Source organism: Aquarana catesbeiana, linkage group LG02, assembly GCF_042186555.1.
Source record: "Aquarana catesbeiana isolate 2022-GZ linkage group LG02, ASM4218655v1, whole genome shotgun sequence".
Classification (NCBI taxonomy): domain Eukaryota; kingdom Metazoa; phylum Chordata; class Amphibia; order Anura; family Ranidae; genus Aquarana; species Aquarana catesbeiana.
In genome coordinates, this window is record NC_133325.1 from 656678089 (window position 1) to 656692606 (window position 14518).

A 14518-nucleotide genomic window follows, 5' to 3' on the forward strand; every position below is an offset into this window, starting at 1 on the left:
CTCTATCCAAAGTGAAAAAAAAAATCTTGCCATCTGGTCTACTCTAAGATGGCTATACACTGTTAGGATTTTGACTAATTCCTGTGAATCAGGCAAAATTTTAACAGTGGGTAGCCCAGTTGGCTTGGCAAAAGTCATTCAATTGTTGAAGCAGCTGCTCCAAAAACTGTTGGCCGAACAGCAGCTGCAACCAATCAGCTACAGACACTGTTTGGGTATTTGGACAGCAGTTTTCAGCATCCAATAGCCTGGCAGGGGGGAGATTCATCCATCCATGCTCTTTTTGCTCAGCCTGCAGGCTGACCAAAAGAAATGTATTATTGTATGACCAGCTTTAAGATTGTCCCTGCTTAACGAGTAAGGGAGGGAAAGAGAGGGGGTAAGCAAGTATAAGAAAGAATGAGGCAGGAATGGGAGCAGCTGGCAGTGACCTGAAGCCAAGCAACAGACTCAGCAGTCTGATCAGCTCCCATCCCTCCCTGCCCCCTGTTAATCAGTACAAATACAGATATACATATGCATGCCAGAGTCTTCTATGCAGTAAGAGTGATGGAAAGAAGTATATTCTTTGACTACCATAAACTTCCTACTAGGAAACAAGCTCTGGACTCTGCATTGCTTTCCAAGCTATGTGCCTGGAAGAAGAATCAGGACACAGTGAGGAAGAGTAACAGAGCAGAATCAGTGACGTACACTGGTGTAGCAGCAATCCAGAGGCTGGCAAGAGAAGAGAGAGGTACAGGAAAACATACAGACCAGAACAGGGGAGATCCCTCACACTGCAGCAAATGGTAAGGATGTCTTCTTGTGTCACTTCTTGTGCCACTTGCTAAAGCTATGCAGGGAGATTATTATGAGATGCAGACAGGATTATAATTGGACTTATTTAAAGGCTGCAGTCAAGTGACAGATTGTGTGTTTGTGTTAGGACTACAAGGGCAAAAAGAACTAGCATGACAATTAAAAGGTATTTTCTCAGGTTTATTTACAATTGTATGATAGAAGTTATATATGCGATTTGTTTGTGACTCAGGATTGCAATAAAATAATACTAAGAAGTGATCCTTTTTTATTATTAGATCATATGACAACAAAAAAGAATTACTGCTAAAATAAGCAGATGCATGCTATAAACTACTAAAGTTAGAGTGTATATCTGTGTCTACTGCAGAGTTCTGCATTTTAATGATCTTACGCTACAGTAAAACAAGTGCAACTGCATGCAAAACTGTACTAGGAAATATTTAATATTGGTCTAATTCATGTCAGGAATGGTACAAATATAACAATTTGCATCTCACACACAAGTAGAATTGTGAATGCAGTTTGTGTTTAAAGTGACTATAACCTGTCATACTGGAAACAGAGGCCAGTGCAGTGAAGTGTTTAGGGATTTGCATGACCTCTTGGGAAGCAGAGCTGTCAATCTCCATTCTGCCTTAAGACGCCACATTCAGTAATGTGGTGCAACTTCAAGGAATTCAGTGTCAGTGACTGACAGCACTAGCTCCTGGATAGCTCTGCAGCTTCAGTGATTTGCTGATATGATAGAATCAAATTGTTATTAAACATTTTACACATTAGAGTAAAAATTTGCCATAAATCATCTGTATGGCAGTAAAGCAGTGCACCAATCAGGAATCAAATGCAATATGCTTGGCAATTTAGGTGTATTCTATTGTGACTCTTTGGTGTCTATTTAAGTAATATATGTTGGACTAGTGGCCCAACTAGAGATACCCCCCCCCCCCCCCAGACCTCAATCAGAGCAGAACCCACAACCAGTAGCAGATGCTGGGCTTTAGGCTCCATTCACACCAATGCATTTTTTAAATACTTTTTAAATGTTTTTTGCAGAAACACAGGACATTATTTTTAACATGGGCTCCTATGGAACACATTCATATCAATGCATTTTTGTGCCTCTGTGTTTTTGGAAAAGGTCAAGGAATTCTTTAAATGCAAAACGCTGCATTTTTTTGGTTTTTTGGTTCAATAGACTTCAATGGAGAAGCTGCAGAAAAGCATGTAGTGCGTTTTTACCAAGATTTTGCCGCAATTTGCATTTTGTGTTTTTAATCTGCCCAACAACAAATCCACCCCCCCCCCCCCCAAAAAAAAAAAAAAAAATCATGGCAAAACACAGTAAAGCTGGATTCACACCTATGCATTTTTAGTGATTTTTGCATTTTGCAGATTTGCACTACAGAATGTGTTCCATAGGAAACCATGGTAAATGGACTGTAGTGCAAATCTGCAAAATGCAAAAAGCACTAAAAATGCATAGGTGTGAATCTAGCCTTAAAGTGGATGTAAACCCAAAAAATATATATATATATATTTTATATCATACTGTAGAGTATAAGATTTGCTATCATTTGAGCCCAGTCTTGCCACACAGAGTTAATCCAGCTCTGAGCAATCCTCTTTTATTGTTCAGTGAGACAATTCTTGACAAACTGAGAAAAACTTTGTCAAATCCTCCCCCTTGCTGTGAGTGACAGGTGATTTACATCTCGTGCATTAGCCTAAGAGACATGCAGTATTTTTAAATTCCCTCCCCCACTCCTTTCTTCAGCAGCTCTGCAAGGATTGGCTGTTCCACACCTCAGTATGATTTGGCATGCTGAAGTCATGTGGTTACTTTCCTGTCTTTTCACTGGATGTTAGAGATCATAGCAGAAGTTCAGCAGAAGTTCAGTGTTAGAAATACACAGAGAAAATGCATATTGACAAGTGGAGTGTAGAGGTGGGCGGGGAGTCTACTGACATCACAACTTCACCCACCGAGCTCCAGACAACAGACCCACCCACAGAATCTGCAGTTTTTCGGGTCTAATAACAGAGAGAGGGGAGACATTTGACAGGTAAAGATACTTGCAGGAGGCATGTATATCCTTATAGATAACCCGATGACATTGGGTTTACATCCACTTTAAGCAGAAACGCTCAAAAGCAACATGCATAGATGTGAATGAAGCCTTTTACATAGTTCCAACCATCCTGGATCCCATAGAACAGTACTAGAATTTCAACAATCCCAGTGTCCTGCGGTTCCAGGCTGGCCCCAGTGCCAAGTGCTGAAATGATAGTCCCACAAAATGCTTTTCAAGGAAGAATGGGCTAGCACCACTGACAGGCAATAGATAAAATTATAAATGTGTTTGTGCTGCTTATACCAAATAAATCAATTAAACTCAGAAGGTAAATAAAATAATCCCATATTCTGTGATCATGGATAAACCAAAAGGGATTAATAAATGTTCTAACAGTGAGACAATATTAATATTGATAATGTCTTTAAGAAACATATAATGCAAAACAACCAAATGCCTACAACAAAAAAGGTGTCATAAACAAATATATGAAAGAGTGATACCACTTTCCCTTTAAGAAAAACATAGTGATAACACCAAAAACTCAATAGTAAAAAGAGTCCCCAAAACTTCCTGAGGAAGCCACGTGGGTGGGTGGTGAAAACCATGCATATACTGCACTGCAGCCAAAGAGCAGCAGATCAGTGTGAAGCCGCCCCTTGACTGAATACAGATTGCAATTGTTGTGCTCATTTGTTATAGGAAACTGAATAATAGGGGCTTATTGTGGTAAAGGCATACTATTTTATTATGTTTTTTTTTTTAGGCGAGACTAACATTTTCACAGAGCAGCAGCCATCTTTTTCAGCTCATAAGATAATTCATAGTTTATAATGAGTCCCTTACAATGCCCCTTTTTAGCATTTGTTTGTGAATAAACCATGTTCCTAAAGATAATATGTGGGAAGGTGATGCAGTGGCAGAAGTTATACATATTGGACTCCAGTTGCAGTGAACAGAACTTGTATTAATGCAGAATCTAAAATTCACAACAGACCCCGCAGGAAGGTACCCGACTGAAAACACTGACTCATGCAGCCTAGCTGGTCCAGAACCAAGTGTGGAGGTCTCCGGGTAGGATGACGTGTCCCTATCTTCTCACTACTTGTCAGGAACCTCTCCCTGCTGCTAATAAGTGTCCCTGCTGGGTGACCTATTCCTACACTACCCACACACACATGCGCGCCAAGTCTGGGACTTAAAAGGTCTTGAGGATGACCAAATAGATCCACCAGGCTCGATAAAACAAAAATAGAGGCAGATAGTGAAGTACTGTTAGATATAGATTGATTGCGCAGTCAGAGTGCCACTTACAAAATTGCTGGTAGAAACAGATATCAGTAATCAGTAGAGCCCATTAATTTTGGTGAGCGGGGTCACAAGAGGGGAGTGTGGCACACGGCACAGCAATATATTGGAAGCACTTCAGCACTTTATTTCGTTTGGAGCACCTGAGCACATTGCAAGAGTGTGTGTTTATCATTATCTTTGATTGTATTATCAACACTGTAAGCGCTGTTTATATATATATATATATATATATATATATATATATATATATAGTCTTTGAGGTTGTAGCACCTTGGGGACAGCTGCTGCAGGTTTTTTATCATTTCTTCACTTTTTATATTGATCACATAGCGCTAGTTTATTATAGCAGTCCACAGGCTACGACTCTCTCGAATCACTGTACTTTGTAGTATATTGCGGAGCAAGTCCTTGACCTCCTGCACAGTGCTGGGGGAATATAATAGTATTGCTTCTGAATGGGTGGAGCATACCCAATATGGATTGGGTGATCAGTGGCTTCGTTATAGCCATAGCCTTCCGGGTTGGCAGCAAAACCAGTAGATGCTTTTCAAGTAGTTGGTGAAGCAGTCTCTGCTGTGGTAAAGGATAGTCCTGAAAGTGAATGTCCAGTTGTTTCAACAGCAGCTTGTATTGTGACTCACCCAACAAGGACATGGCTGCTTGTAGTGGACCACAAATGGCCTCTACTCTGGGTTGCACCTCTGCGATGCAGTGATGGGGGACTACATACAGATCTGCTAGGGTGGAAGGTTTGGAAACTGCAGCCGGGGTTGTCCCCAGGTTGATGAGCTGCGCCAGGTTTTTTCCTTTGTGAACATTAGTCAAGGTGCATGCCAGGAGCTATTCGCTTGGCACCGCTGCCTCCTTGGGGGGGTTACACCATTACCCTTGAAGCTTCTTGTGAGCCCCAATGGGAAGAGACCAGACTACCTCTTGGAGTGGTGCAAGGAGTAGTTTTTGCTTGGGCGGTGTGGAGACGACTCCTACTTGTTTGGGCTGTTTCTTCATCGCCTTTTGGTGAGCTTCGTAAGACTGTATCATGTTGAGTCACACATTTTGCAGACTACAGTCCTGCGCACGCCGGCCACAATGTTCAAACTTAGTCAGTAAGTGGGGCAAGTCCATGTCCTTTAACACATTCATACCCAGAACAATAGGCACTGCTAAGCTTACTTGGCCGAGAGTCACCACTACTTGGTCCACCACTTGATCGTGGATCTGGATCCTCACCCAGGTGACTCCTTTGACCAGGATTGGCAAATTTGTTGGCTGTCTTGAGGAAAAGCCTATAGGGGTTCAACTGGTCTTGTGTCCCAGACCGCTGGGCGTATAAATCATACTCCATTACAGTGACCTCTGAACCTATGCCAATCAAGCATGGGACCTCTTGTTCAATAACAAGGGCAGCCTCCACTGGACTTAGCATGACCATAGACTCTGGCTTGCTGGGACCTTGTGTTGACTGTTCAGGGGGGGTTATCTCTCTGCCTTGGCAGCCACTAATTGAATGGTGGCCTGCATGAGCTTTTGAACTCAGGCCGACCACAGTTCTTGCTTACATGTCCAAAACAGCTGCACCGCCAGCACCTGCAGTTCTCCTCTGGGTCCCTCCATAACGGGTTCTCACCCTTGGGGGAAGGAACCAGATCTTGTTTGAGTGAGAACAGTTCTTGTTTTTAGAGAGGTCACATCCAGGGCGACCTCCCTTCACACCGTGTGCATGGCTCACAGCGGTGAGGGTGCTTGGGCCTCCTCTTTCCTGTGTGCTAGGTAATACCTCTTTGTCACTGCCACAGTTGCTTCTGCATCTTCTTGCTCCCCTACAAAACCACTTCTACCACCTAATCATGAAACTAGGCCAGCTTTCAATCCTAACACAAACTAGTCCCTCAACAGGTGTATCGAGTTGGTGATATAAGCACAGTCACGTGCATCCATCCGTCTCCTCCTGGCATTTTCAGACATTTTGGAGTGCCACTGTGAGTCTCTTTTCTTCCTGTTGTCTAGGAACAAAGTATCTGTGCTTCAACTCTGGGATCATCATGTTATTTCTGAACAGGCTCTTTAAGCATGTCACAATCTGTTCTAGGGTGGCCTGATCTTCTTTTGGGAGTGCCATCACCACTCGGCGGGTGTTATCCTTCAAGGTGTTAATGGCCAGCTCCACGTTCAGCCGGGCGGGAACCTGATACAGGCCTGCAGCTCTTTTAAGTTTTTCCTCCCACTCAACCAGAGGAATGTTGGAGTCAATAAACTTTGGTACCAGGGCCAAAGCTGATCTTAGTGGTGTCATGATGGTGCCTACTCCTTCTTCCGCACCTGCTGCAAAAAGGGACATATCCTGCCAACTGCCGCCAAGTGTAAGGAGGTGCATTGTGGTGCTGCAGCAGTAATTACACAGACTCAAGTTGCAGAGAACAGAATGTGTTAATGCAGAATCCAGTAATTTACAGCAGATCCAGTGGAAGTGCAGCTGACTAAGAACACTCATGGCAATGTGTAGCAGGGCAGGTCGCAGATGTAAAAAGATAAGGTCTGTCTAGAGGGGCGGAATGTGGCCTGGCTGGTCTGGACCCAAGTGGAGAGGTATACAGGTAGGATGACATGTCCATATCCTCTCACTACTCGTCAGGAACCTATCCTTACTGCTAATCACTGTCCCTCTCAGACGTGTGACCTTTCCCTACACTACCCACATGCGAAATGTGTGCTAAGCCTGGGAGCCAGGGCCTTACATAGCCTCTGTCTGCAAGGGCGGCACCCCCCGATCCATGCGCCCGGCCCCTAATCTCCATGCAGGGCACCGGATGCATGTATTTCAATGTTTTTTTTTCTCCTAGAAGCACATGATTAGAGCCTGAGGCTCTAATTGGCTTCAAAAAAGGCTGGACACTTGTGTAATGTGTGTGGCGGTGGTTGGAGCGGAGAGGAGAAGGAGTGGCATGGAGGAGGAGGCAGGGGGAGCTGGCGGCAGCCAATGAGAGTGCAATCTCTGGCAGTGGCATGTGAGCAGAGTTGCCTGCAGTCACTGGAGGACTCCAGGGACACGCCTGACTCTTCTCCGGTATACGGAGGTGACATAGAGAATATTCTTTTCCATAGCACACATAGCGATCTATTCTCCGATCTGCACTGAGCACTCTCCGATAATTTGTATCATTTGGGTGGGAGCGGCAGGGTCAGATGTGACAGGGGGCGGGGCCGGACAAGTCACATGTGGAATCGGTGAGCCACAATCGTGGATGGGGTAAGTGTGGACCTGACGGCAGGGGGGGTTTGTTTGCCGCACCCCAAAAATTGGAGCATCAGCCGCTACTGCTGCTAGGGTAACATGGGGTGGCAGCATCCAATTGGATAGCTTCCCCAGTGACCATGGAAACCATAAAGAAATCATGTTCCTCTCGGTTTCCTCTCCCCTGCGATGCCGCTGCAGTTGAGTGCCACCTGCAGTATAGAAAGTAGACTGCACCTGCCTACAAACATGTGGTGTACAAGCATACGGTGTACTTTTAGTACATAGGAATCTACTCGTAGTATGAAAGTGCCAGGTGGCCAAACGTTACCAGTCCTCCTCTGGTGTAGAAGGGAATAACCAAAACGATGCACTCACTAAAAATATACTATAGTTCAACTGTAAAGCAAACCTGTCAGTGATTATAAACTTTTAAAACTAAAAGCCTCTGTCTAAAACTACAAGGTGTCTACTAATATCTTTATTTGGAAGAAAACCTTCTTTGTGTGACCCTTTTGATGCTAGTTTCACCGTGTTACTAGGGGCTCAACTTGTATTCAAGCCTTTTGCTAATTGCAGACACTCTGTCACACAGAAGTGCCTTAGTGGCCGGTCAGGTAAAAAAAAAAGTATCCCTTTAAAAGAAGTGTGAAAAGGAAAATAGGGGGAACAAAAACTTAGTGAGGTCCTCTACTGAGGTGAAGGTCGTCGGTAGGAATGACTGAGGGCAGCGAAGGGCACAGGAGATTAGCGCTTCCAGAAGTGTCAGTTTCTCAGCAGATTTCAGAGAAAGAGTTTTCTTTAGTGCAACTGTGTTCAGAAGCACGGGCCGAGGGAGAGGTAAGTATTTATTTATAGCAATGAATTAATTTGTGCAGTAGATTGCATTAACGTTATCACCTCTATTATGTTTTTTTTTTTTTTTTTTGCTGCATGCGGCCCTGTGCTATATTGACTAGTTTTTGCCAAAGGGCCCTTGGCACTGCCAACCAGTGAATAAATGGAAGATCTGCAGTTATATCAGCTACATTAGCCACTTGTCTTTCAAACTATGTTTAGAAATGTCATGGTAGACAAGTGGTCATATTAAGTTCACAGCTGCTGCGCTTGATACTGGCTTTAAGAGCTGGCAAAGGGCTTTCCAGTAAAAATGAGCTGCCCGATTACTTTTTACGGGACCCTCAGAGTATGCAGGAGGAATCCTGTTCCCTCCTGTAACTAATGACCCCGGATGTGACGCATATTACGTCACTTCTGGGGTCAAAGCTGTCATTCTTCGGCTAGTGTAGCTAGTGTGCTGGAATCGTTGCATTGCAGGGCAGGGGAGACATTGACAGTCTAATGGACCCCCAACGTGTCCATAAAGAGGATTTGTCACTTGCCTATGCTATCACATAGGGGACTTGTTAGTCCCCTTGTGTTGGCAATAAGGTTAAAAAAAAAAGAGAAAAAGTGGAAAAAAAAGAATTATATAAAATAAATAAAAATCTTTAAAAAAAATAAAGCACACCCATTACCCTCGCACACACACCATATACAAAGCAAAATGCAGGGCGAGCATGAATGTAAACATTAATTGCACCACACGTGTGAGTTATCATCTCAAATGTCGAGAGCAATAATTCTAGGGCCAAAGTTTAAGGTTAACTCAAAACTGATGACCTGTAAAAGCATTTAAAGCGTTGCCTATGGAGAATTTTGGGTACCATAGTTATTTGAGATCCTACGGGCATGCAATATTTTAAGACTTGACATGTTTGGTATCTATTTACTCAATGCAACCCCATCTTTTATATTTTACCAAGAATCAAAAATTGGGTGTTACATTGTTTTTGTTATCCAAAAATGTGCATCTGAGATCTGCGCTTAGGTAAAGAAATAAAAAAAAAGCTGCAAGCACCAAAAATTGTGATACTCAGTAATAAATTAACTAATCAATAGAAGGTGCAGCACTAAGGAGTATGTATACAACAAAACAAGGATATCCCAATGTATTTAGAAAAGTCACTCAAAAGCATGCATTTATAGATGAATAAATAAAGTCCATCACAGCCACATTATAATGGATCCTCATAAATTGGTTAGCCTTCTATCTCAAAAACAAGCCATACCGCTTACTGGAATCTGATGACCCCCTATTATTGAGTGGTCAAAGAACACTTGATGGTAATAAGCCAGCCAGATCAGGCATCCAAAAAGAGAACTCCACCGTCTGTCAGTAACAATTTGTGTATGGAAGAGATGATCTAACAAAAAAAAATCTTTAATATAATGTAAAATAACACCATAAAGTGAAGGCACAAAGTGCACACACATGTAAAATCATTTTGATCCAAACATATACTCACTATGCAAAGTGCCACTATGTTAGGTGCCTAAATCCAACCAGCTCAGTGCAGGTGTACTGTGCCCAGGAAACTTCCATTGAAGTGTACTACTCCTACCAGCCAGACAAAACTGCTTACCAGAGTTAAAACAATGACCATTAAAAAGTGGTATAAATACAATTAAAACCAGTATTTGGATCACATGTTCCACACAGCATCGTATTGTAAAATGAAAATGAATAAGCAGAAAAGGACAGGCTATATAATGTGGTAGGTAAAGGAAATGCTGTTAAAGCGGAGTTCCACTTACATTTTTTTTTTTTTTTTAAATTGGAAAAAACAACTTTATTAAGAAAATATATGCTTGGTACAAAAAAATAATATAAGCCAACATGGCAGGAACAGTAATACATACATGAGCACATTAAGTTATCCACATAGTATAGGGTGAAATATCCACCGGACATGAAGCCAGTACACCACAAAGAAGTAGGGAGAAGGAGAAAAAAACAAAAAAAAAGGGGGAAAAAAAAGGGGGGAGAGGAGAGAAGAAAATAAGAGATGAACATAACAACGTTTCAAGTACATGTTTCACCATCTTCTAACCATCTGTTCCAGACCTGCTCGTATTTATGTGGGCATCCTCTATGTATATAAATCAGCTTCTTATATGGGAGAGTGTCATTAATTTCTTTTTTCCAGCACTGTATTGCAGGGGGTAGGGCCTGCTTCCAATTACGGGCTATCGCTTTTCTCGCCAAGAATAGTGTTTCATGTAGAAAGGTGCGGAGGGGTTTGTCAGTGTCTAATTCAGGTAGCAAACCGAGTAGACACATCTTAGGGTCTAGAGTAGCCGGAGAGCCCATCTGATCATGTAGGAAGCGTATCACTTGTATCCAGTATGCTTGGATAGTTGGGCAGGACCATATGAGGTGATAGAAAGAGCCTGGGGTGTGGTCACATAAACGGCAACCTGGATTATACATGGGTTTGAAACGCGCTAACCTCTGAGGAGTCAAATATGTCCTATGTATAATATATAACTGTGTTAGGCGGTCCGACAGTTTAGGGGAGACTTTTTTCACGTCTTCCAAGATCTCATCCCAGTCCTCATCCCCAATCATTCCAACGTCCACCTCCCATCTAGTCTTAGCAACATAGGCCAAGGCTGTGGAGTTGGGAAGACTAAAGAATAAAGGGTGGAGATTAGTTTGGCAGGCTCAGCACCTGTGATCGTGTCAACTATGGAGGGGACTGTAAGGGATGGGTTAGAACCAGCAAATTGAGTTTGTATAGCATGGCGGAGTTGTAAGTACCTGAAAAGGAGGTGATTAGGAAGTGAGAATTTGTCTTTTAACAATTGGAATTTTTTAAGTCCCGTAGTGGTCATGATCTGGTGTATATACAAGACCCCGTTACGTATCCAAACCGCAGGGTCTGGGATAGACAACAGCTCAGGCAGGCGTGCGTTGAACCAAAGGGGGGTGTGGGAGTGAACCTGTGGAGTCCCGAGTTGCTGAAGTGCCAACCGCCACAGCCTCCGATGATGTGTCAACATGCCTGCTTTGTGTTGGGGGGTATGTCCTGTCGATGGGACCCTAAGGACTGACTGAAGTGGGGTATGAGCTGGGTTATCAGGGTGTTCACAGAGTAGTAGCTGGTATCTTGGTAGCTCGTTCTTGTCAAAATGATAGAAGTGGGACAGTTGGGAGGCAAGATAATAGTCCTGAAAATCTGGAAGAGCAACTCCTCCCAATGTCACTGGGTTCTTAAGTATTCTCCAAGACAATTTGTGTCTGCTGTGTCCCCATATAAACGAAGTAAGAATAGACTCAATTGTTTTGAAAAATTTTTGTGGTATATACAGGGGAGCGTGCCACACCAGATAGAGTTTTTTTGGGAGAAGTATCATTTTGACTAGACTGATGCGTCCCATGACACCCAGGGGTAGTCGAGCCCAATTTTGTGTCTTAGTCTTGATCAGAGTGTACAGGGGTTCAATATTCAAGAGTGTGTAGTCTGTAAGTGATCTAGTAACTTGCACTCCGAGGTACTTAATTACAGAGACCCTGGGGAGCGTCAGAGGGGGGAATGTGAGTGAGGGGGAGAAATGGTCAATCGGAAGGATCTGGGATTTGGACCAATTGATGCTTAGGCCCGAGTGACTACCAATATGCTCTATGGAGTGGAGGGCTGCAACGAGGGAGGGACCAGAGTCGGCCAAGTAGAGGAGCGTATCATTTGCGTACATCCCAATCTTTTCTTCCAGATTCCCTATCCTGAGGCCTCGGATATTGGTGTCCGCACGAACCATGATGGCCAACGGCTCCACAGCCAATGCATACAGCATGGGGGAAAGGGGGCAGCCTTGTCGGGTCCCTCTCTCCAGTGGGAATTGATCAGAGAGCCAGCCATTTACGAGCACCTTGGCCTTCGGGGACTGATACAGGAGTTGAACCCAGCGAATAAAGTTGGGGCCAAGTCCAAATCTCGAGAGGCATTCCCATAGGTAGTTCCACTCCACTGAGTCGAAAGCCTTGGCGGCGTCTAGAGCCACCACGACCCTCGAGCCAACTTCATCGTGGGAGCCCTGGAGATTCATAAATAGCCGGCGAATATTCATAGCAGTGTTCTTCCCTGGCATAAAGCCTGTCTGATCAGGGTGAATCAGGGAAAGAATGACCTGATTAAGGCGGGAGGCTAGAATCTTGGCAAGTATTTTTAGGTCGACCTGTAGTAAGGAGATGGGTCTATATGATTCCGGGTATTTGGGGTCCTTACCAGGCTTAGGGATTACTACAATTTGGGCTTCTCTCATAGAGGGGGGTAGGATTCCCGTATCAAATATGGATTTATATAGATCATGAAGTTTAGGGGTTAAAATTTCAGAGTAGGTGGCGTAAAATTCAAGTGGTAAGCCGTCTGACCCTAGAGACTTATGCCCCGTACACACGGTCGGATTTGCCGACGGAAAATGTGTGATAGGACCTTGTTGTCGGAAATTCTGACCGTGTGTAGGCTCCATCACACATTTTCCATCGGAGTTTCCGACACACAAAGTTTGAGAGCAGGATATAAAATTTTCCGACAACAAAATCCGTTGTCGGAAATTCCGATCGTGTGTACACAAATCCGACGGACAAAGTGCCACGCATGCTCAGAATAAATAAAGAGATGAAAGCTATTGGCCACTGCCCCGTTTATAGTCCCGACGTATGTGTTTTACGTCACCGCGTTTAGAACGATCGGATTTTCCGACAACTTTGTGTGACCGTGTGTATGCAAGACAAGTTTGAGCCAACATCCGTCGGAAAAAATCCTAGGATTTTGTTGTCGGAATGTCCGAACAAAGTCCGACCGTGTGTACGGGGCATTAGATGTAGCCAGACAGGAGATAGCCTCAGAGATATCTTCCCTAGTAATGGGAGCTTCTAGGAGTTCACGTTGGACATCAGTCAATCTAGGGAATTTAATTCTCGCTAAGTAGTCTTTGGTATCTTGGGGAGTGTGAGTGACCCGGGAGGTGTAAAGTGCGCGATAAAATCTTGCAAATTCCTCCGCTACTTGTTGCGGATCAGTGATGTCGTTCCCCCGGGAGTCGGTCAACGACACCGTTCCACTTACATTTTTAACTTAATCTTACCCCCTTCAGTTAATTGCATAGATGTTCAAATGCCACACAAAAAAAAAATGTTATCGCTGTAATTACCTTTATATTGTACTTTATTGTGGCACTTCCTGTCTCTCCTCCCATGGGAGTAGGCGTGTTTATTGCCTTTCCCCGGCGCCGCACTGTCTCCTGGGAGCTTAGTGTCAGGCTTCCCAAGATTCAGTGCGGAAACAATGATCATGCGCGTGAACAAACTGTGAATGAACAGTATTCACCGCATCCAGGAAATCAATGCTTGTGGGCTTCACATGCCCACAAGCAAGATGGAAACAGCCAGCATCAAATTTTTTAAGTTATTCTTCAGTACGAAAACAGACAGGGGTGGAAATATTACACCCAAACTGTGAGTATTATTTTGGGATTAGCAAAGTGCCTCAATGACCTAAAAAAAAAGATTGGTCGCCGCTTTAATTAAATAAGAGTGAACACTCAAATAAGAGAAGAAGTGCTACTGCCACAGTATACAAACAATCTGCTGGAAACACTCACATCAGTCAGTATGTGCAGTGACATCAACACATCTTGGCTCTGCCCTACACGTTTCATCACAGAATGATGTCATCAGGTGCTGGGGAGTAGCTTCCTGCACGGATAAAATATGTGATGTTCCTTTCCTGACTGATCCACCTGGTTCAGGACCACAGACCACACTTAAGCCATAAAGTCAAAGTAGGGTTGTCCCGATATCGATACTGGTTACAGTATCAGTGCAGATACTGAGTATTTGCAGGAGTACTTGTACTCCTTCCCCTGTTGCCTCACCGATCATCCCTGAGTGTCCCCTGTATCCTCCTCTGGCTCCCCTCTGTAACCTCCTGTGTGGGCTCCTCTGGTCCCCCTCTGTCCTCCTCTGTTCCCCCTCCGTGTGCACCTCCGGCCCCCCCCCCATCCTCCTCTGTTCCCCCTTCGTGTGCTCCTCCGGTCCCCCCTGTCCTTCTTTGTTCCCCCTCTGTCTCTTGTCCTGATTCCAGTGCAGCTGAGGCTGCTGAGAAAGGAATCTCTATCCTCAGTCCCTTTCCATGTCTCAAAGGGGAGATGTCAGATGACCCCTGACATCTCACCAAAGCCCCCCCCCCCCCCCCAACAGGGTTGAATAAAAAAA

The 14518-nt window shown here is 44.1% G+C and overlaps 1 protein-coding gene across 2 annotated transcripts in view; it reads left to right on the forward strand.

Annotated features, from left to right (window-relative positions):
• Positions 1-433: 433 nt before the first annotated feature.
• The window catches only part of LOC141128918 (septin-4-like), a 149075-nt gene continuing 134990 nt past the window's right edge, over positions 434-14518 (forward strand). Inside the window, exon 1 of one of the 2 annotated variants that reach the window (XM_073616570.1) lies at positions 434-791. In XM_073616570.1, the coding sequence (XP_073472671.1) occupies positions 789-791 (3 nt within the window). In that variant the 5' untranslated portion in view covers positions 434-788. The remainder of the gene's footprint in view (positions 792-14518) is intronic. The other variant, XM_073616571.1, reaches the window with a different exon arrangement.